The sequence below is a fragment of the Sylvia atricapilla genome, chromosome Z (genome assembly GCF_009819655.1).
Source record: "Sylvia atricapilla isolate bSylAtr1 chromosome Z, bSylAtr1.pri, whole genome shotgun sequence".
Lineage (NCBI taxonomy): Eukaryota > Metazoa > Chordata > Aves > Passeriformes > Sylviidae > Sylvia > Sylvia atricapilla.
This window is the reverse complement of record NC_089174.1, coordinates 35,828,640-35,852,025: the sequence shown is the minus strand read 5'-3', so window position 1 is coordinate 35,852,025 and position 23,386 is coordinate 35,828,640. Positions and strand designations below refer to the sequence as shown.

General features: G+C 38.5%; 1 protein-coding gene across 2 annotated transcripts in view; it reads right to left on the bottom strand.

Annotated features, from left to right (window-relative positions):
• Positions 1-23,386, bottom strand: part of NTRK2 (neurotrophic receptor tyrosine kinase 2) — a 191,274-nt gene that overhangs the window by 69,047 nt on the left and 98,841 nt on the right. For both annotated transcript variants that reach the window (XM_066340039.1, XM_066340034.1), the window contains one exon: positions 9,823-10,011. In XM_066340039.1, coding sequence (XP_066196136.1) covers positions 9,823-10,011 — 189 coding nt within the window. The remainder of the gene's footprint in view (positions 1-9,822; positions 10,012-23,386) is intronic.

Sequence of the window (23,386 nt, the reverse complement as noted above, 5' to 3'; positions counted from 1 at the left end):
ATACACATCTTAAGGTTTATTGGATACTTATTAGAAGAAAGATTCCTAATAGGTACTGCTGTTTTCAGGTACCAGAAAAGTTACTACTGTGATCCACTGTAGCAATTTGTCGATTCCTGAACTGAGCAGATCAAGTATGGAAAATAAAGTGAGAATTTACCATCAACATAAGCAGGAATGGCATTGCTGGACAATAATAACATAAAAATTTTAATTCTCACCTGATTATTCAGCATCTTTGCACACCTGCAAAGTGAACTTCATGGAATGAAGCATCACAAACACATTAGAACACAACCCTGTGTAACAGAGTACTTCTACATCAGAGATTGAAGAATTAGCCTATACAGTTTTCTCTTGCTCTTTACCACTCAAGAAGGAGCTTTTCAAGCTTTCCTACATGGGGCAGGTCAGTCAATGCTTTTCTGTCTGGAGGCAATCCCATTGCTATTTCAGTCTCAATAGCCCCTCAAGTGGAGTCTGCAAATACCGCAAAATGGTTGCGTTTCTTCTGATGACAATAAAACAGGGACAAGATAAATCATGTCCTCCTGCAAAGCGGTTGGAACAAAACAGATGTGTATTTATTGTGTTTTCTTTGCCAAAAGCTGAAGCTGGAATTTTTGTTTCTTTTCCATTTGTTTCTCCCTTTTTCTGTTCCTACTTTGTGTGGGACATGTTCCACTTGATGGGTATTGTTTTCAGCTATTTCTTGGGGTTTTTTTGTTAAGTCAGCCACAGGCCTTCTGAGCTGTGGACATCAAAAAAGGAAAAAAAAAAAAAAAAAAAAAAAGGTGCATCCTTGAAAGAAAGCCTAAGACACCAAATCTAAAGAAATCCTCAGCAAAATTCAGAAACAAGAGTTGCTGTGTGGGAATGGTTTCATTTCAGACAGATTCTAACTGAAACTGTGGCTCAAGGAAGTTTTCATAATAGCAGTTGAAAATCCTGTCAAATCTGTCTTTACTTCAAAATTACATAAACTGGAAATTGTTTGAAGTTAGATTTAGTTACTATCCAATCTTGAAAATAAATAACAACATTATAGAGACAGCCACCCCATTTTCCATTCCTTCTTTCCAATTCTGTGGGAAACAAGCCAAAGTGGGAGGAGGAAAAAAGGAAGGAATCTCTGAAAACAGCTTTGCTTCCCATCTTCTTAACTCTGATTCCAACCACTCAGTACAACTCAGAGCTGCTCAAGGCATCCTCTTGCAGCCTTTTCCTGCAGCCTGCACAACTACTGACTTCCCACAGTTCCCAACAACCAGTTTTCACAGGCATTTAGATAGCTAAAGGTGAAGCAGTAATTTACTGGAATTTCCCAAAGTACTAACCTGATATCCTCTGAATTCTATTAACCAGACTTTACACTTTGAAACTGGTTAGGGCTCCTTAGAAAACCAGTTGCTTAGTTTTATTTAGCACCTGAATGCTGTTTCAGCAGACTAGCTGACATCAGAGAATGTAATTTAGATTCCCCCAACTGCAGAAAAAAAAATCCCTAGAGTATTAGTTTTAAAGTATTACTATATATTGTGTTAGATATACAGAGATATGTTGCAATATAGAGAGACAGGAAATAATTGATGTGCACACCACATATTTTTTATAAATGCAAACAATGCCCCCATGTTACATGTTTTCCATTTAATTGTTCATTTCCCCCCAAAGCTACCAGGCAAGTCGCTAGCCATGAGTATGGCACAAATTTTCATCTAGAGAACTTTTAAGAATTTCAGACCTCGTTGCAGCATTTGGACTTAGCTTATTTGACATGTATTTTCCCCTTCAGGAGCTTTGTGCTTCAATTACAGTAAATCCCTCTCAATCTGCAAATAATAGTCTTCAATTTTTATGGGCATGGATAGACTACAGAGGAGACCGGTCCAGTGTTACCTCATACCAGATCTGTATGCCTCACCGTTCAATCCACATTCTTATCTTTGAAGGTCAATAGCCCATCCCCTGTGGAATGTTCTGCTCAATCAGAGGCTGAGAAAGCCACTACAACCCTCATTGCCAAGTACCATTGAGATAAAGAACTGCCTGTCTCTTCTTGTGTCCCTCAGATATTGTCCTGCTAAGCAAAGGTCCCTTCAGCGTCCTTAGAAAGCAGAGGGTAATGAAAGGCGTTCTCATTTCTGCCCAACAAATAATAAGAAAACTAGCTTAAGGGTAAATGAATAAGGGAGAGCTCTAAAAAATTATCATAAAATACATTTCAGCTGTTGAATAATGATGGAAATAAGTTCCTGGAATTGTCTACTCACATGATCCTGGTTTTTATATGACCCAAAAATGCTGAACACAGGTATTTTACTATACAGAATACATATCTAAATTAAAATGGGCATATTAATTAAATACCTTCCACTGAGAAAAAAAAATCTTATGTTTTTTCCCCATCTGATCTTGTAGAACATGAGAAGTCTATTTAGGAGTTCAATTAGCAAGCTAATGCGGACAAAAAATATTTGAAGAACATTACAGAGTACTTCATAATATTACCGACTGCGCTACTTTTATCTCTGATGAAATTTTAAATATCTGTTCGATTCAATTTGTACTGGTCTACCCTATGCCTGTAAAACAGATACAGATAAGCCTGAGACATTGAGGAGCTCCCTGGCAAAAACATGTCACAACCAAAACTAACATGCTTAAACCTTATGAACCTCAGTGGCATTTTTACTGGGAAAGGTTCCTCACAACAGATGATAATCAAGCTGCACAGGCTGCAGAACAAAAAAGCTTTGGGACATTAACCACCCAAGAGCAGCTGAAAGCTCAAGCTTTCTGCATCCCAGCCCTCATATTCATCTCCAGTGACATGCAGTGGGGAGTAATTTCCCTAAAAAATGCATTTATTCCCTATTACATTTTATTAGTTGAGCAAAGGAAATAAGTGACCATTTTATTGGTAAAGATATTTGAGACTCAGAATGCTATAGTTTGGGAGAAAAATCTCTTAGCCAGTTAAAAAGAAGTCAAATGCAGCCAATGGAAATACACCACTTATAGATAAAGCTGATATTTCTGACATACCTGTGACTTGATGAACATCTGTAAAGACACACATTTTAAATGGTGACTGCAATCAGGGATTAAAATATGCAGTCAAACTACAAAAGCATTTAGTCAAAATAATAGAATATAACTTCATGTATCTTTATATCCTTATTTAGCCAATACAATATGTCCAGAGTAAAAACAAGGACAAGAAATAAATATAATTTTTATGCACCTCCTTGTAATCTCAACCTCATCCATATTTGGCTTTCAGGATATAAAATTTTTTTAGTTTTCAGCATCTGAAAAGTCCAAAGTGAGTGCCTTGTTAAACCTCACAATCACAACTAACAATGCATGCCAGGAATTACAAGTTCAGCTTGGACAGAGAGGTTTTTCTTCCCAGTCTGTATTTCACTAAGATTCATCAGTTTTGCTCCTCTGCATTCTGGCTGCTGAGGTCATAGTGTCTTTTGTAGGAAAATGAGCTGCTTATAAATTTTCAGCTCTCTGAGCTTTGGGAGTTGATGGAAAATCCCCAGCCTCAGGGCTTAGCTGGCTAAGAAAACACTACAACAGCCCTTTTTTTGTAGTCACTCAAATATAAAAGCCTTTCATAAGAGATGGAAATGCTCACAGAGTGTTTGTGTTGGGCAATCCTTCTGTGCACAGGGACCAACTCGATTAATTTTTTTACCTTATAATGTTAGGCAAAAATTACCACTATTCCTCAGGACTGTAGGGAAGCGTAGGGTGACAGACAGAGTCTGGAATAAAGTCAAGTGGAGACTACCTGCTGCAGGCAGTCTGCATTTTGTGCATTGCTGCTTTCCAAAGGATACTATCTGTGTAGGGTGAGCAGCACCCAGAAACCAACACATGTGCTGCTCTGGGTCAGAGGCCTGTAAGATCCCTGCAGCACAGAGACTCTCCTGGTGAATTTTATTTTTGCCAGCAGCTTTCATTTCACCAGAGTGTCATGTCCCCACCTGGCACCGAGAGCATGTGCAGCTAGCATAGAAATGTGTGGTGGGGCTAGGCTCCGAGGTGGGACTTCTGAGACAAGGATGCCTGTGAAATACCAGGTGATCACAGTTCCTCCTTTTGTTGCACCTAACAATACTAACAACTACTCCTTTTTTCATATTGAATGACTCACTAATATTGATCCAAGGGTTTGAAGCAGGTTGCCAATGTGCTCCAAAATTAGGAGAAGCCAGACCGCCTTGTAAAGTGTGCGTGGTCAGAGCTGTGAAAAACAGCAAGCTGTTGAACTACAACTAGCTGCACCCTTCCACAAACAGCATGGTAAAGGAATTGCCACTCAGCAGGCCCTGGTGTCTGGCTACTCCTTTCTGTTCTCTGTGGTGGCTGTGACTGGGATGTCTCCCCACAGTGACAGAGAAGGGCCAGCTCTGCACACTTGTGTGCTTCTGCCCTGTTCAAATGCTCCCAAATAATCAAAACTGAATAAATGAGTGAATAAAACAAAAAAGAATATAATAAACAAAAGAACAAACAAACAAACAAAATCCAGATTTTTTTCTGTTTCCTCAGGCTTCTGGGGTCTACCTCACATTCTGAACCTTTTCTTCTGATTTTTTTTTCATCCTAAAATGAAATCTGACATCATCACCAGAATCCAAGACCTATGACTTGTCCTTGTCCAAGACAAAAGTCCTGTACTATGGGAGTCATGATAAAATGTTAAGAATAACTGTCCTATTTCTTTTCTCCCTTGAAAGTCATTAAAGAAGGTAGTGGACTGAAGCAGAGCACTGCTGCATCTTTCCTGACTATTGGGAGCACACAAAATCTGGCTATGCATATGTTAAAAAAAATATATATAGCTAAAGAACATGGAGAGTTCAGAAAAAGATTGAGGGGGACCCTTAACCAAATGATGTAACAATCCCTAAAATGCAAATGAAAATCCCTAAGCATAAACTGAAAAGTTCAGTGTTCCGAAGGGGATAAAAGAGGCATGCTCTCAAAATTTCTGCCTTTAAAATTAGCACTGCACATGCAATTAGCAATTTACTCTGGAATTGGAACTGGAACTACGGGCTAAATTCATTTTTTCTGATCAGCAAAAAAAGTAAAAATTAATTTAGAAAAATTATTTCTGTCAATTTGTAATCAGCTTCAGACTTTCCCTAATGGAAGCCAACTGGAAGTAAAATAACTGTTATCTAAACTGCATATTCAGACTCCTACACTTGAAAGAACAGAATCTGAAAATGCAGAAATATAGATGAAATATTAAGACTATTTGAAGAATGTACCCAAATTTCCCACATGAAAGTCACAATCCATACCACATCATCTGAAATGCAATGGCTATTTATAAGGCCAGTCACTGAAAACATCTTGCCACTTAGCCATCCACTGACTAATCAATAAGCCTGCCAGGTACAGTACACTCTTTTCCAATACTGAAATCGATGAAATTGACAAAACTGAGTGAGTTTCAAGCACAGATTAGCTGGGAAATGCAAACTGATGTCAGTGCAGCTATTTCTATGCTATAGCGGGGCTGAAAATGTGAGCTTACTTCATTAAAGGGAAAAGCTCTAACCTTCCTTTCAGTAGCACCCAAACAACCACGATGACTTTGTGGGGCAGGGGTGGTAGTTACTAGGGTAAGGCTCAGAGAACCATTTGATTCTCAAAATCCCAAAACCACCTGCAAGTAATTTCTTATCCAAGTTCTGCCCTAAGAATCTCAGCCTGGGAACTTCAACTGACATTTTGTAACCTCTCCTCAGGTTTGGCTTTTCACATTTCTACCAACACAGCCGCGTTATTTACAGACTGCATTTCCACCATTAATCATGGAAATCTAGCAGTCATGGACTGATAAGTTCCAAGTGCTGGGCTGCAAGTTAAGTGATGAAGACAGTCCATAGTTGTTCCTTGAGAAAATGGCTTTGTTTCTTCCACCCTATTTCAACAGCTCTGATACACTCAGCTGATAACTTCAGCAACTACAATTTCTGTGCAGAGGTATAGAAGACTAATTTTTGAAATCCCATAATATTAATGAAAATCTCAAGTATCTTAGGATCTGTGACAACTCATAAGATTAGTGAAGCTAACCATCTAGAAAAAGATAAGCTCCACGTCCCCAGTATATTACACTGTGCAGCTGATTTCAGGGGGACAAAAATCTTGCAAGATTTGCAATGCATGTAAGGTTTATGGACCTGGTGATTTTACTTCCCTATAGAGTTATGCCTCAATTTTCAAAAGCAACAACTCAACCTTGTTGATAATTCCCAGGCAAGGGGTTTGCAGGTGGACACTAACACAGCACCTGGTTTATAATGCCTTAACTGCAAAGAGCACTGCAACATATCCAGGCTTCTAGCTCTCTCTCACCCATCTAAAATCAGAATTTTCACTATCTGACAAGAACTGACAAATGAGACATACCGTCTGCTTTCATGTATAAAGGAACCAAGAAGACATACAAAAGGAACCAAGAAGTCTGGTAGGTGTCTGAAACATGTTTGTGTACCTCAGACTGTATCATTTCAAGGTGAAAATATTCAAGATGTTGGAGTGGCAGATGAACCCACCAGCCAGTAGCAACCAACAGAACATGGCATGGAAAGTAAAAGCCAGGAGCTCTGGGATAGCATGTCAGACAGAGATATGCTGAACAAGCTGATAAATACTGGTAGTTAAGCGGTAAATATCAGCCAATCCCAAGTGGAAGATATAATCTTCTACTGTTACATCAATTAAAGGTAGAGATGAGTGCTGTGCTGAAATTACAGAAATCTAGTCCTTCTGAGTGATGATTGGAACCTGAGCACTGAAGCTGATGGCTCTTTGGTCTTCACCAGCTTGCTTTTTCCACCTCAAAGGCTGTATCTTAAAGAGGAGGAAAGTGCTGTAACTTTTAGCCTGAGACAAACTTTTTAGAAGTCATCACTTTGGATTTAGTTATTCAGTAGTGAAAGGACCAAATTACAAGGTACAGTGACAGAATTTCAAATGATACTGATTGTAATTAACTTTTTCATTTTCTTTTTAAACACATGCACTTCTAATTCTTTGCAATGGAGCTTGATGCACCATATTCAGAAATGGTTTTCTGTAGATAAGTCAAAATATGGCTGAATTAGGTAAAAAAGAAGCTCCACTTGCTACTAACAGCAAAACTATTCCTTCATGTCTGTGAAAATTGCAGTACAACCTATCTACAGTTTCACCTAGCCTGATGTCTCACCTCCTTCTACAGACCACCATATTCTAAATACAGAAATATGTTTTTGTCAGTGATTGTTGGGATTGTTCAGCAGTAATGCTGGTGAACAATGGAACTTAGATCAGATAGGAAATAAACATAATTGTTAACTATCTTGCTGGAGATGAGAAAACAGATGACATCTGCAGTTAGCATTATTCTATACAGGAGCAAGGTACAAAAGCTACTTAGGTTAAAGGTTTATAAATGCCTTTATTTATATGTATGCCTCCAGATATACACATCAGGAGGAGGTTGGCAGGTTAAGTAAGGACAAGCACAGCTCTGTAATAATAAACAACTGAGAAAGAAGGAAAGAGAGCATACGTGACATCTGGGACCCTCATTTTTGTTCAAGACAATTTCAATTATACTTTTTAATTGGATAGATGCTCAGTGTGGTTGAAGAAATCTGCCTTGGTTTATAGACTGCCACAGTTTACCTGATTCTCTCTGCTAAAGCAAAACAACCACCACCACCCACTGCTCTGAAACACAAAGACTGGGAGCACAGTGGTAATGTGGCAGAATGCAGAGCACCAGCCCCTCAAACCTCCCCAGTGCACCACAGCAAACTCCTGAAGCATATCCTGCAAGCTTTTATACACCAACTGAACTTCATACACTGTGATTAATTTCCCTGACACCATGTGGGTTTCATTGCAGCACACAAAACCAAATACAGACTTCGGTATTTTTAGGATCAGGACCTACTTAACACAAGTCAGCCATGATTTAATACGTCTGTACTTAATGTGCAGCTTACTAAATGCGAGACAATTCTGTATTTTAGTGCAGTTTGTGTTTTTCCCCACAACAGCATGTATGTTGTTTCAACATGAATGCTGAAGATAAAAACTCTGTAGTTACTGATGTTTATTTAAAGAATTTAAAAGTTGTCTTTTAAATTGTTTAATTTAATTTTAAGTTGTCTTTAAAAGTAGTGCAGATGGGAACAGAGGTACAGTAGCCTCATTTTTAAAAGCTAGACTTTTATATAACAATATAAAGCACTACTGGGGATGTTGCCCATTTATGATTCTTTAGCATCATCTTTTTTCGCAAGAATTAGTGCTCTAATCAGAATGCATCTGTGTAACACTTTTGTCATGCTGATCAAGTATCACCAATTCAGTGATTTCCTCATGATCCCATTGCATATGCTGAGTGAGAATATTCAGATTGTTATTATCTGCTGGTAGAAAAGGTAATACAGCATTTCTAGTCACAAAATAGTGCCACACAAAAAAGCTGTAGTAATAGTGAACATCAGGAATATACAATAAAAAGGCAGAAAAAGACCTTTTGTTGCAGGACGATCCTTTTGGACTGTGCTTAGTGTAACAATCTGAGTCTAAAGAAGCATTAATATCCACAAGGTAAGTGGGTAGCTCAGCATCAGTCTTTGTTTGCAATGTTAGAAGTTATGCATTTGTGTCATGCATGCATGTTGTCGTGCACAGGTCAAAATAGATTACTGTTACAGTACTTAAGCTTTGTAAAGCTGGAGGCAAAGGCTTCCAACCTTGACATTAAGCCCCTATATTACAGTTTGGGCTAGAAAGTGATGTCTTTCAGGGCAGGATACAGACACGATGTAGTGCCCTTTAGATGCAAGCCCAGTGCTCCCTAATTGTACTGGGAATCTCTAGAGTGACTTCCCAGAGACAAAATCCAGACTTCCAGTGACACTTCAGAACAACCTTCTCTGAAACACTTGGAGAACTTAGTGTCCTGATGAGAAATAGTAAGCAGTGCAGTTACTATTTACCACAATATTCTTTAGGTATTTTTTATGTTATGTACATTAATGCTAATCACTGGTTTAAACCCCAACATTTCACATGTTCAATTCTGAACCTTTTACTAGTCTTTTTAAACTCTTCATAATTCAATATGTTTAGCTCTTCACAATTTTTCACATTCCACTTGCTACTAACTGAACATGAAAGAATTTGTATGTGACATGAATTGTCCATCATGCAACCTTCAGCTCTTCTGCTCTACTTTTAAACATTCAAAACAATTTCTGTCTGTGGAGGTTGAAATGTACAAGGAAATTACAAGAATCGAGGTTTTAACCCTTATCATTTTTACAATTTTACAATACTCAGATTTGAATATTAGGTTATGTTAATAAGATCTGATTATATGAACTGGTGATGTTGATATGACCGATTTAAAAATACTGCATATGTAACAATACCGACTTTTTATTCTCCAAGATTTGTTTTTTCCCAAGAATACATTCAGTGCACAGGACTGGCCAAAGACCACTGAAATCAATGGAAAGGCTACCAGTGACTTTGATGAAATACGGATCAGGCTTTGAGCATAACACTGCTCACTTCATTGCCTTGTCACAAGGGCTGAATTTGGCTTAGACAGAGGTAAAGCGGTTCATCCATGCACCTTTAGTAAACAGCACACATTGTAACCCGACCCTCCCATTCCCAGGAATTTAGAGTATTTTGTTATGCTAGTTCTGTTAAGGAGCCACAACACTTGCACGGGTAAAATGAATGATTGGAACACATACAGTTGTTTGTACTTACAGGTATCTGGCTTGAGCTGACTGTTGGTAATTCCAAAATACTGCGGATTTTCAATGACAGGAATCTTTGTCATCCCAATGATGACTGCATCAGGACCCCCCTCAGAAGAAGATGGAGTGTTACTACCATTTGAGATGTGGTGGAGGGGACTGGCTGAATCGTCGTCATTGCTGATGACTGAAGAAGGACCTACAGTTAGAAACAAAGATTTTCTTGTAACCCAGTGAATGGTATTCTTCCCTCAGATGAGTAATTTATCTTTTTTTTTGTTTTTTAAATGTTGACCAGCTGTCCTCCATTCCTATAGTCAACAGCTCTCTTCGTGTATCTTGTTGACCTTACCTCAAAAATTTTGTATCTCTAGGTGCAGATGGAGAACAGTGGGATTTTTTTCCATTGGGAACTGGAATAAAAACAAGTTTTGTCACCTAGACAAAACTAGACGTCACCTAGAGTAGAGGTCAGGGTCCAGCACAGTCTGTCACTGTGCAAAATCTCAAAACTTGTTGAAGTAATTTTGTTATTCTCAGAAATAAGCTATGGAATACACACTTTAACTTCTTCACCTTGTTCCCTACTTGAAGCACACAGCAGTAACAGCACAGATCCAGGGAATGCCTGCCCTCCCTGGCATTATAACAAGACAAAAGAAAAAGAGCAAATGGGCTCATCCTGATGTGGGAATCTGATAATTTCTGAAAGAAGCATAGTTCCGGGCCAAAATCTGGGGGACAATTTGCATAGTTACAGAGGTACAGAGAAGAAGTTGAGAACAGAAGAGGAGTAAAACCTGGAGTCACTGTAAAGAGGCTCATCCTGTTCAGGGGCACATTCCACTGCTTCCCCAGACCATATCTGAATCTAGTCACCTTCCAGAAAAAGGTCTATCATGAAAAGTAATTCACTGACAATTTTTTTTTTTGTTTTCATTCCATGCTTTGTATTTTTAATGAAAGTGCCACAGAGATAAAACCTTGTAAATGGATTTAAAAATATGTCGTCCTTAGCACAGTGTCCCACTTCTGTGAACTGAGCCTTTGAACTTACAGCAAATCAGCACGGATGACATTCAAACTCTTGATATCTAACTCTATCACTTTAATTCCACATTACTTCTTCCAGTTTACATTCAGTATTCATAGAAAACCAGTAGCACCATTTAGCAGCAAAGACATTTGGCCTAATCTCCTGACTGAAAAGACAGCAGAGATCACACATATCATATTTCTTTTCATTCTCCATCCACATTAACTAAGGTTTTTGGGATAACATTCACATCTTTTAATTACAACAATGAAAAGACGATGCTAGAAACAGATGGGAAAAAACCACTTTCTGGAAGTGCCTATTCTGAAATTGCATCCTTAGCCAACTGCATTTAGCCTTTGGGCAGCAGTAACAGCTTGAGCAAGTGTCCTCCCAAAGAAGAAGGCAGAAGAGAAGACCTTGAGGACAATAAAAAGCTATGTTTACTCCAAGTCAACCAACTGCAACATGTTGGACTCCCAAACTGAGTTTTAGACTGGACAGAGGAACACTGCAGAGGCAAGACAGAGCTGAGTGACCCACAGCATAGATGGCACCTGTGTCTGCAGGAGAGACAGGGAATGCAGAGAAGAGAATGAGAATGGGGACCACCAGCAGGTTCTGTATGCAAATTACTGAGCACATGAGAGAAGATGAGTGAGATCCACCATAGCAGACATAGAGCTGAACAACCAGATGACAAAAAGGGTAGCCCCAAGCACAGGAAAGAAAGGGCAGCATTAAAGAAACTCCTACTCTTCTATGGCTCACTCTATCATTAACAGAATCACTTCATCATTACACAGCATGGCTCACAGCAATAAAACTTAAATATTCTGGCATATGGCTATTCAACCCTATATTTTGAGACAAAAGCATATTCACACCCCTATCCTGCTTTTCTTTCTCCCCAGTTGGTTTAATGGTGCATGAGGGAAATGTTCGAATAGTTTGAAAAAGTACTTCCCTCCCAGTCTGAAACACTAGAAGTCATTTTTCAAATACCTGGCACTTCATGGGAAAGTCACTGATGACAAATGTAAGTAAAGCCTAGATCTCTGCAATTTATCAAGTGAAATACTTAAAAAAAACCAAGGCTTGTTTTCTCATTTCTGATCACCCAGATCCCCACATGACTGACTACTGGGAAAGATGCCAGGATAAGAATTTTTGGTGAAGATTTTTGTAATCAAGGGCGAAGTCTAACAAATTGTAGGAATGCGCCACTCAGATGGCACAGCCAATACTTATGTTAAGCCACAACACATTTTTTAGATGGATAAAGGTGGTTTACACAAACATTAAGAGTGCAATCCATTTAAAACTGCATGAAGTTTTCGGTAGATACCATCCTTACTTCTCTAAATTTCCTGAATCTCAACTTGCTGCTCAGTCTGATTAATGCTTTCTTGAGAAAACAAAATACTTTTACACTAATATACTTTAGTATGAGATCAAATCCCTTCTCTCACAGCAAACAGGGAAATTCTGTCAGCTCTGAAACTTAGTAGATGCATGTTTTTAAGTCTTTTTCAGTCCTGCTGTTCTCTGCTGCACAGGAGGAGGCTCTTTTGTCATTGTTTTCTTCCATACATGCCGTGATGGCAAGGAAAAGTGACCATTACACATTTCTAGATGTTAAAGTGGGGTAATGACTAGGAATTCAGTCTATTCATTGAATAATTTCTGCAGTAATTCAAGATGCAATTTTGTATGGTGAACTACTATTTTCAACCACTATAAACTGCAAAGTGCTGAAGGTGAAAAGCAGACAACTGTTCTGTAAATCTACTCAATTAGGCTAACTGGTAAAAGCTAGTGTTCTGTGTTGTGTGAAGCAGGTTCCAAGTATATGCAGCTCTTTTATGTAGGTGAGGAAAACCTGGAAAATAAAGTGACTTTCAGGCCAATTCCTGGGAGTACAAAACAGTATTAGTAAGTAAACTCCTATTAGTAAGTAAACTGCTCATGCAATGGTTTTAGTGAATACTTGTTTGCAGTCAAAAATCCTACTTTCTGTCTATTTCTTCTCTAATTAAGACAATTAAAACCCATCAGATGAAACTTTTTGTGTATCAGGAGCTAAGCTCACATGCTTCCAAACTTCCCCTTTCCTGACATTTTTATCAACATGAGCAAACTTTTACATAGACCATTTCCACACCTGTTTATTTGCTAGACTATCTACTCATCAGAAAGTTACATTTAATTGAGTGCACTAAACCACATTATGGCTACAAACCAGCCAGCCCTTGCAGCTGGCGATGATATTCTAGTAATGTAAAACCATTTCCAGGATGTAAGATGAGACTATCACCTGTGCTGACAAGAAATGAGAGCTGCCCTTTTCTGAATGGCTTCTGTACTCAAAATGAAGGGTCATTTCTTGACGACCTTGGAGTGTGGTTTCAACCACATGAAATGTGGTCTCTGAATTACTTGTCAAAGGTAGAACAAGTATGGTAATTACACTCAATCACCTACTACTACTGCCTCTGGTTTTCATAAAATCTGCTCTTCGTTTTACACCTGAAATCTGAAAATTTTAGACAAAATGTAATAGGTTGGAGTAAAAATCATGGGTTATCAGTAGTCATTAGCTATTGCCAAGAGCAGATTCACAGCTGGCTTAAGCTTTTAAGAAGACTCAAGAGACCTCCACGTTCCAGTGCGCTGCCAAGAATCTTCTTTTGATTTCATTTTTAGAAGATTTTTCTTAATGAGACAAGTTGGAGCCAGACAGGAGTCTGTAGCCTGCCCTGGAGAAGGTGTGGGATATCAAGCAAGAAAATTAATTTCTCTTCTGTTTGATATTAAGCTGAAGACTTGTCCATTCCGCATCACCTAGGCTCAAGAAAAATACCTTTTGTGTACGAAAAACCCAGAAGCTCTCTAAAAAAGTTGTGGTATGTAAGAAGACAAATTCTATTTGAAACTGGTGAGCTATAATAAAACCAAAATGCCTCCAACAGCTGGGTGGGGAACTATCCTTAACACATAATATGGAAAAAGGCAGTAACAGCAAACTTCACTTTCTGCACATCCCAAGGAGAACTGTGCTGTTTCTTGGACAGTTTATGTCTTCACTGTACTTCACCTTAGTGGTGCCAAAAAAAATTGAGTTTCCCCAAGGTTAAGAAATAAGATTTAATTCCATCATTTTCAAGGTGTGCTGCTATTTTTGGACAGGTGAAGGAGATTCATGATTATTATACACAGCCTTTCAGGACAGGAAAAGCTAAGAAAATTGGGACTGTGCAGCCTGCAAAAGAGTAGGCTTCAGAGTGACTTCATTGCATCCTTCCAGTACCTAAAGGGAGCCTATATGAAAGATGGAGTGAAATTATTTACAAGAGAATGCAGTGACAGGACAAGGGGCAACATCTTCAAACTGAAGGACAGTGGCATTAAATTAGATATTAGGAAGAAATTCTTTCCTGTGAGGGTGGTGGGGCACTGGGACAGGTTGCCCAGAGAAGCCACTGATGCCCCATCGCTGGAAATGTTCAAGGCCAGGCTGGATGGAGCTCTGAGCAACCTGGTCTTGTGAAAGGTGTCCCTGCCCATGGTGAGGAGGGTAGGAACTGGGTGACCATTAAGGTCCCTTCCAACCCAAGCCATTCTATGACTGTATTCTATGTTTCATTATACTATCACCATCCAAGTTAATGCAGTTTTAACATGCATGATACCAAGACCTATATACACTGCTATTTGTTGGAGCTACATTTGCACAACACATTTCTGTGCAATACATATCACTCCAATTATCCCTGAAGTCACTACACATGGCTCAGACACAGTGGAAAACAATAAGGGTAATAAAATACCACAAACCCCGCCCCAATTTCAGCTTTGTGGTTGGAGCTGTGTATTTCCAAGGATGCAACTACTTACTCAACTGTTAGGAAGCAGCTCACGTAAAAAACAGCATTTATAGGGATGATTTTGTGCTGTGATGCCTTAATAAACATCATTCCTTCCAAAAATTATGTTGATTCCTAGGATGGCTTCTCAATGGCTTGCACTAGCATTGGTTCTTAGTTCCTCTGGGAACAAGGACCAGTCTGTGCCAAGATATGGTAACAGCACACTACCAAGTTAAAAGCACAACAGTGAACATACGTCACATCAGTCAGGACCTCTGCTAAATTCTATGGTCATACTGAATCTTCTTGCTTTTTCCTTTTGGGAGGGGTATATTTTTTCACTAGTTAAACACATTGTTCTGAAAATCAATTACACAAGATTTCTTGTCCATTGTCAACAATGTTTGCTGTAGATTTTTATATTTTCTGCTAGATTGAAATGAAAATATTATGCTTCAGCAAGAGCAGATATTCAGTTTTTCCTGTTATCAAAGCAAGAGCCAAATTTCTTACCAGAAGAGACACACCTTTTCAGCTTTATTCTAAAAATTGCCATCTTATCTTTTACTCCCTCTGGAAGACAAGCAATCAATCACAGCTTGGCACACTTTTTTTTCTGACTAATATGCTAAGTTGTACTTCAAATATTTCTTTGTATTCCCAAGTTCAGAAACTGTGGTACTAAATCATGCTTGTGCAATTCTGTTAGACTGGATAAGAAAGCCAGCACAATAGAAAGTAATGCAATTATAGAAAAAAATATTTTATACCATTGGTTTCTTAAAATGGAGTATGTTGAATATAGGGAATTGAATTAAAAGGTGTAAATAGAACCCAAGAAAAAAACCCAAAACCAAACCAACCAACCAAACAACTAACCAAAAGAAGGCTGAATACATTTCCAAAGAGAAACAAGTTTAGTCTGGCTTTGTTTGGTGAAGCTGTTCAAAGTCAAGTCAGATTGTTCTGCAAATCTAGAGTGGACTTATTAAAACTATGGTCTTTGCTTTGCAGCTGCCAATGCTTACAAAGACGGAAAGCTCAAGGCAAGGCACTCCCATGTCTTGTCAGCAGTTCAGCTGTATGGAGCAATAGCACATCTTGCTCTACCCACCTTCCAATCGACGTTTCCGGTCTCATATCCTCATCCCTGCCAGCTACTTAGACAACAGCCATTAGTCTTAGCCTTTGTGTAGTCATCTCTACAGTCATTGTCACATGCAGCTGGAAAATGAGTATGAGGGCTTAATCCTCTTTTGTCTCTGGTGAAAAAACCCACAAGATCACCCTAAAAGACCTTATACCCAAGTCCATCCTGCTAAAGCATATTGCTCTTCACAGATCAAAGAATGTCTGTCCTTCTACCCTGGAACAGTACACTGAGCCAAAAACCACACATTAAGTCTGTGACTCAGAAAACTGAAATTTGCCAGGCTTTACTGTTTAGAGGATAAACAATTTCACATCTTCTGACAGGTATCATCAATCTGTTTAACTGATTTACACCCACTAGTGCTTGTTTAAGCTTGTACTCTGTTGCTTTTGACATATGAGATGAGAAAAACTTTTTGACACTGCCCAAGAAGTTCAGTTCCCATCCAAGATGATGCTCTCAGGAAGTCAGGAGAACCCAAACAGAAAGGTGGAGAACATCTTCACATCCAGCAGACAAATACCTCTGTTACCCACCAGCATGCACTTCTAACATACCCTGAATAACAAAAGTAAACAGGTTTCCTGAAGATGTTTCAAAGGACAGCAGAAAACCAGGGTTTAAACTCAAGAAGCAATCCCTAGGAGTTTGTTCACTTAAAACTATTGCAAAACAAAGTGATGGAATCAGTATGAATATCATGATAAAACTAGGCCAATTCAACATTGAATTGTTTTGTTTGTGTGATAAAGGATACTTTGCCCTTGTTTACATGTGAAAAATCAATGTTTAGCTTTTTCTCATTTGTTGCAGCTTTACAAGAAACTTAAATTTTTTGGTTGGCACTGTATCACTTTCATATAGAGCAAATTATCTACATCGTTGATCACATGGAATAATTTAAGTAATGCAAACCTTCGAGTCTAATGAAATAACAGATATGTTACTTATCTTTATAGTACCAAGTTTTCAGTGTTGCTAGGTGTCAAGATGCCTTTTCTGTAAAACACATGCTCATCTTGCAGGAAAACTTATTTCAAATGCCTAGCTCCTCTACAGAAGAACAAACACACAATCTGGGTAATTTCCATTGACATGACTACGCACAGATTTTAGCCACTCAATATTTCATCAGAGCTTTTTGTTCTGGCTTTGAATTTAAGAGCCACAGCTGCATATTTGTTTGCTTGGGTTTCAATCTGATGCGTGACTGTGAAAGAATCCCAGTCAGTTCCTTTCAGCTGTCTTTCTCCTCACAGCCTCCTCTATACTCCCCTGTATCCATGTATTCCTGCATCCCCTCACACACAAGCCTACAGGAATTGTTTCTGCAAGTGAGGACTCCCTAGGACAGCCTAGGAGACCCCTTCATAATGCAAGTGACTCCTGAAAGTCATGCAACCTACAGGCTGCACGGAAAAAGATATTGGTGTCTTGGTCTGGGGTAGATGGTCAAGACAGCTCACCCAAGAAACCTCCTTTGCAGCACTGAAAGGCCCCGTAGGAAAAAGAATGAGGTGTCCAATACATACTGAATTTGCTAGTACTGTCTGGCCAGGATGAAATGTGCCTAGCCCCTCTGCCCTGGCTTCACTCCAGGGCCAGCTCTCCCCAGGGATACCATCAGCAAAATCTCAACCTGCATCACAAAGGTTCCTGATTTCTTTTTCCCTTTCAGCCAGAATGGATGGCATTTCTGTAACAGATCTAACAACTGCAATCTGGCATGCATTTTCACATTCTTATGCACTATAATCAATAAATCCATGTAGATCAGCCATGATGAGGTATGTGCTACTATTATTTTGATTTGGAGGCAACAGGAAGAGCACTTTGGCACTGAATTACCCAGCACTGAAGGAGGGATCTCTGTCAAAGTCAAGATCTGAACCTGGGAGGAATGGGCAGCTCCAACTGTCAAACCACAGAGCCCTTTGGGACTCATAGCCCTCCTCAGATATGGGATGAATTGTGGCTCTACAGCTGTCCATTGCTTTGTGGACACATTTGCAGTATCTGCGGCTCAGAGGATGTGCCTTATTATGAAAAATGAGGAAATTATGGCCTCTCATTATTGGCAGTCAAATGAAACACAGACCTAAGAAAAAATCTAGCTGGGATGTGGCATATTAATCAATATTAATACATGAGCCAGAGAATAAAAGTAACAAGACAGCAGAAAATATGAAAGAATGTAAGAGAAAATGATTTATAATTTTTTAATATAGATCATCAGCACTATTCATTATAGTCACCTGCAGGTTTGGATATCTTGGAAACATGGGTAAAATTACAATCCTTCAAAAATAATACAGTGAAAAATCACCACAGTGATAAAAAAAGACCAACTGGAATGTACTTGCTGGCATCAAGCAAAAAAAAAAAAAAAAAAATTCACCTGAAATTAAATCCTTGTTGCATTTCATTTCATTTAAGCACAATTTAATTCAAAACTCCTTCCTAACAGATTTCCCATAAATAATCTAAGTGTTGGCATTCCCACTCCTAAGACTGAGAATGAGGTCCTCTGTTGTCTAGAAGATAAACACCAAGTGTACAGATAAGTTTTCCCCATGTTGCTTTAGCTGTCAGTCTTTACCTGAGAGAACAACAAAGCTATTTGGATTAGTTAACTTGAATAATTTTTCTAATTCTGTTTAGTTCAACATAGTTAGATGATAAAGCATATGTGCTAGATTGTGGAGAAAAGCCCCCTGATTTTGAACTTGTATTTGACTGTGCAGGGTTTTTTAAGGAAACAAAAAAAGCATTACTAATGACACTACCTAATTTCCTTGAAGTAGAGAGATACTATCCACAGACCTCTTCTATTCAAGCAAATCAAATGAAAATACATTATGGAAAAATCTAGAAATACTCAGAGACCTGATGAAAAACTGAAGAATTGGGATTTCTTTTATCCTTAACCAAGGTATGAGAAGGTACACAAGGATGGCCTTCCAATGCATGGTTACAATTTTTATTGCATGCTTTTGCCAAACAGGAACAAAAAGTTCCATGACAAAAGTGCATTAAGAAAAACTAAAGTAAAAACTTTGGAATAGATCCCCAGGAGTAGATCCTCAGGAACTTTGGAACAGGCTTTGCTTCCATGAGCACTGCAACTGCTCATAGAAGGCTCAGAAATCTTCACTTCTGGAGTTTTTGAAGCCACATGAGGAAAAATGTCTCTTGGAAAAAACACAGGTATAGTTGATACAGATTTAGGATAGAGAAGAATCTCCCAGGTGTTCTTTCATCCCTAACCTTCCATAGTGACAAAAAGGTAGACCATGAGTGATCTTATAGGAAACAACTTAGGTCTTCAAATGCTGATTTATGCTAATTCAGAACCAAAGAAAGCCCAGAATTCAACAAATACACATCACAGGTCAATGACATATGTGTATTTCTATACATTAGCAGTTCACTTTTCCAGCCTGGAGAATAAAGATAGGTTTAGTTGGGTGAGAACACCACCAGTGCTCTACTACACAGTGGGTTATTCTACTGGAATACACATTTTTAATGGGATTATTTACATATAATTTATTTCAATAGGCTATTTCCCTTTATTGCTTCTGAAAAGCTTTTGTTAGTGGAAGTGCTAATTACATGACTTAGTAACACAAAGTGTTGTATAATTTCTTACTTTCTGTCAGTGCAAGACTGTTACAGGCCCCCAGCAGTTTCACTTATGAAATCAACACTACAGTGAAATAGACCTCTGAATTTGTTCTCAACAAGCATTCCAGCATAACAGCTTCAAAATAATTATTGATTTACAACCTGATTAGGTAACCTTAAACCTGACAAGCTACAAAGATGCAAAACTAAATCAACCCAAACATCATGCTCAAATTGTAAACATCATCTGCAGAAATGTGATTTTGCTGTTCACTAATCTCTCACTGAGATGATCTTACAGCCCAGCTAGAGCTGTTTTGAACTCACGCTAATGTAGACTGATTCTTTTTCATCTCCAAACACTTCTCATCCTGGAAAACAGGTTTTGAAAATTATATACAACACATAAAGAGAAGGGCATGGGAAGGTGGTGAACTAACACTCTCCCATCTATTCCTTGTCAAGAAGTTTGCTTTCACCTTAGGTGAACAGACTTTGGGTGCTGACAGCCCAATTTTGCATACATTGAAGTGGTAGTAGCTGGCCTTTGGAAGAGGGCTGCTGAAAGGGCAAAGGACTTTGGCACAGAAGACAAGCTGTCCAAAACTAGCCCTCAGTGAGCACAAAGCAAGACAGAGTTAACTTTCCTTCCTGAACATTAATACTTGATATTTTATTCCAAATTACAATAGATTGCTTAGCAACAGAGAAACTGATTCCTTTTGTGTCTGTGCAACAGCAGCCATTTCCCTGGAGAACCTGTCCCCAAAGTATTCAGCAACATACATATCCCAGACCTTTAAACAGATCAGAGGCCATGCTCAGAAAACCTTGATGGCTACCAAGGGATTGGTAAGAATCTTCTGCGAAGTTTTTTGGTGGTTAGGAGCCATGTGTCATGAAAAATACTTGTGATATCCAGGTGAAGTATTTTGAACAGTCTTACCAGCAGACTCACTCTAGTGCTTCTTCTGTGCCCCTCTAAGAAATCATAAGAAAAGCAGTCATATTCTGTTGTTATAAATTTCTGGATTATGCTTGATTAGATCTTTTTGATCCTGTTTAAGGACCAGTTCACCTTTTGAGATGCTAGGAAGCATAATAGGCTGTCTGGAGGAATATCCTGGCCAAAATATCTTCAGATCAAAGATGCAGAATTGCCTTCCAACAACATCCTTCTTTCCCAAAGCACAATTCCTAAGTCAGTGAAGCTTTACATACTCAAAATTCTTTTCAAATGCATATCTAAAAATTACTACAGTGGAGCAAATGTTAATCATATATACAAAGGAAACATGTCAAATTTCTGTTCCAGCAGCATCACTCACAAGCTATAGGATTAGCTGCACAAATTGACTGTCTTGCCTCTACGTGATAAACCTCTACAGCCATTTTACAGACACCTCCTCCTCCCTGCCACATGATGCCTCATCTGCTGGAGATTGCTCCTGTCACCTCTCTCCTGCCAGCTTTCCTTGAAATTGCTGCTATGGGAAGTAGGAAAATGCCGCATACTCAAACCTATTTGCAACATATCATCTAGATCAGCCATCCCAAAAGTGGCCACATTACAAACTCTGGAAGTTTTGCTATAGCAGATTTGGAAATAGATGCATTAATTCTGAAATTGATCAGGACACAACAATGAGGTTTTGCCAAAAAACTGGAAGCATCTCTACTTCCATTCTTCAGGGCTCTGAACAAGGCAGAGCTTCTCTTCATCCAGGATGCTGCATATAATATTTTTATAAATAAATTCTGCTTCTTCTACTTCCACTGAGTATTTTATATATAGCATTTTTCTGATGGGCCTCATCTGCTTATTTACTCACTACCTCCTTTATAAAGAGTTTCACCAATCACACTTCACTGACCACCTGTCTTATCTATCCTCACTTTTTCCAACAAAAACATGGCATCCTGTGATATTGTAATTTTTTACCTTAGGATTAAACAGCATTAGTACTTGTTAAATTCAAGTATTTTAGGATGACATTCATTTATTTTCAGTCTAGTTTCCTCTTTTATCAAAAATTCAGTCATGGCTGTTTCTTAGCAACAGCTTTATCAGAACAGATTTGCATGAAAATCAAATACTCTAAAAAAGGAACTGCTAAAGCACAGCCTTATCCCTGACCACCATTAAAAGCAAATACTATAAAGCATAAGAAAACGGTTTTATAATTCCACCAAAAATCTAATGAACACATGTAGATTATAGGCACCAGTTGAAGTAGATGACCTTATAAACTTTCGTAACTAATGTATCTCTGAACTAATCTGCAAAAATCATCTTCACACCTTTAGAAATCAATAGGAAAAACAAAACCAAAAGCAAAAACCATGCTAGCCACAGTTCTCTATTCCACTGAACTAGATTAAAAGGGTTCTACAATGGTAACACACAAAAAGGTCTCAAAGGGCAAAACGCAGACACGTTTGTGAAAAATGCCCACAATCAATTCAACCACAGCAGTACTAGGTAATCAAGAACTGGACTTCAGTGCAGGAGCATAACTGGGATTTCATGATCTGGAGTCTAGATAATGAAATATCTATATCATATCTATCTATCTATTTATCTGTCTATGTGTGTATAAATATATATATATATCTATATATATATATATCTATATATATCTCACCACATTTATAACATTTATAACATAATTTCAGTAAACTCCAAGTTCTTAATTTTCACAGCCTTTAGAAAGAACTTATTTTCCCACAAAGATTTTTCTACACCTTACTTCTCCTTTCCAGATGAGGTTTTGCCTTTTTTTTCCTTTTAAAGTCCATCATAGTGTGCTAAACTCCAACTAGCTGGTTCATCACAAATGTAAAGAAATCGAAGATAGGGTGAAAGAGTGAAACCAAACAAAAAACATGAAATCCTTTGAACAGATAAAGTGGAATAGCAATACCAAGAGTCTAATTCCCTTCCCCTTAATATCAATTAGGAGTTAGTTATTATATTGACAATGGTTTAAAATTCCTATGAATGACAATGGAATTAGGACTGCTGTCTTTTTATTAGGAATGATGATAATCTTTTTAGCAAATGCAGTCTTTGCTGGCTCTGGCACTTAGTTGTGGCACTTAGTTATGTCACTGAAAGGTAGCACCTATAATATATGGCAGTACATGAATTATGTTAGGAATGAGTTAAAGTAATTCATTGGTATTATTCCCATGAGACAATGCCAAAAAGGTAATTGCACATATTTGTACTACTACATTATAGAGAATGTCAGTTTTATGTCTTCCTAATGTTTAACTGAAAATCTATAACATCCATTTCTGTTTCTAGCTGAAAAATTAATGTAGGACCAAAACCTGAAATTCCAACTCCGGTCATGCTCAGACAAAACTCCTACTGAAGTCAGTGGGAGTTTTGCCAGGGAGAGGATTAAAGACAGTGTGATTTGCTGCATGCTACCAGACATGTAAAAGCTACACAGCTAGATTTTCATTATTATGCTTATGGGACTATTCAAATTGGCACGATATTGGTCTTTCACCTTTTAGTCAAGCAGTCATGTGTGCTTGCAGGGAAGGGAAAATGTGAGGCAGATAAGCCATCTTGCTGGAGGGTGCCTAATGGTGGGCTGGAAGCTAGAAGTGAATCCCTCCTGCAGTATATCCCTTTCCTGCTCCTCTGTAAGGCCCACTAAGAGGCACGAAATAGCAAAGCAGCAAGCCTGTATCCCTAGCAAACAGCATTAGCTGGATGGAGCACAGCAAGCTCATCATTACAAAAAGATACTGAAGCCATCCACAGCATCCACACAATTCCAGCTTGCCTGGAGCTTACCTGGGCATATGCCACTTTGGGAGGCTTTAAGATGGTCCCTGTGCCACAGAGACAAAACAACTCTAAAGGTAGATG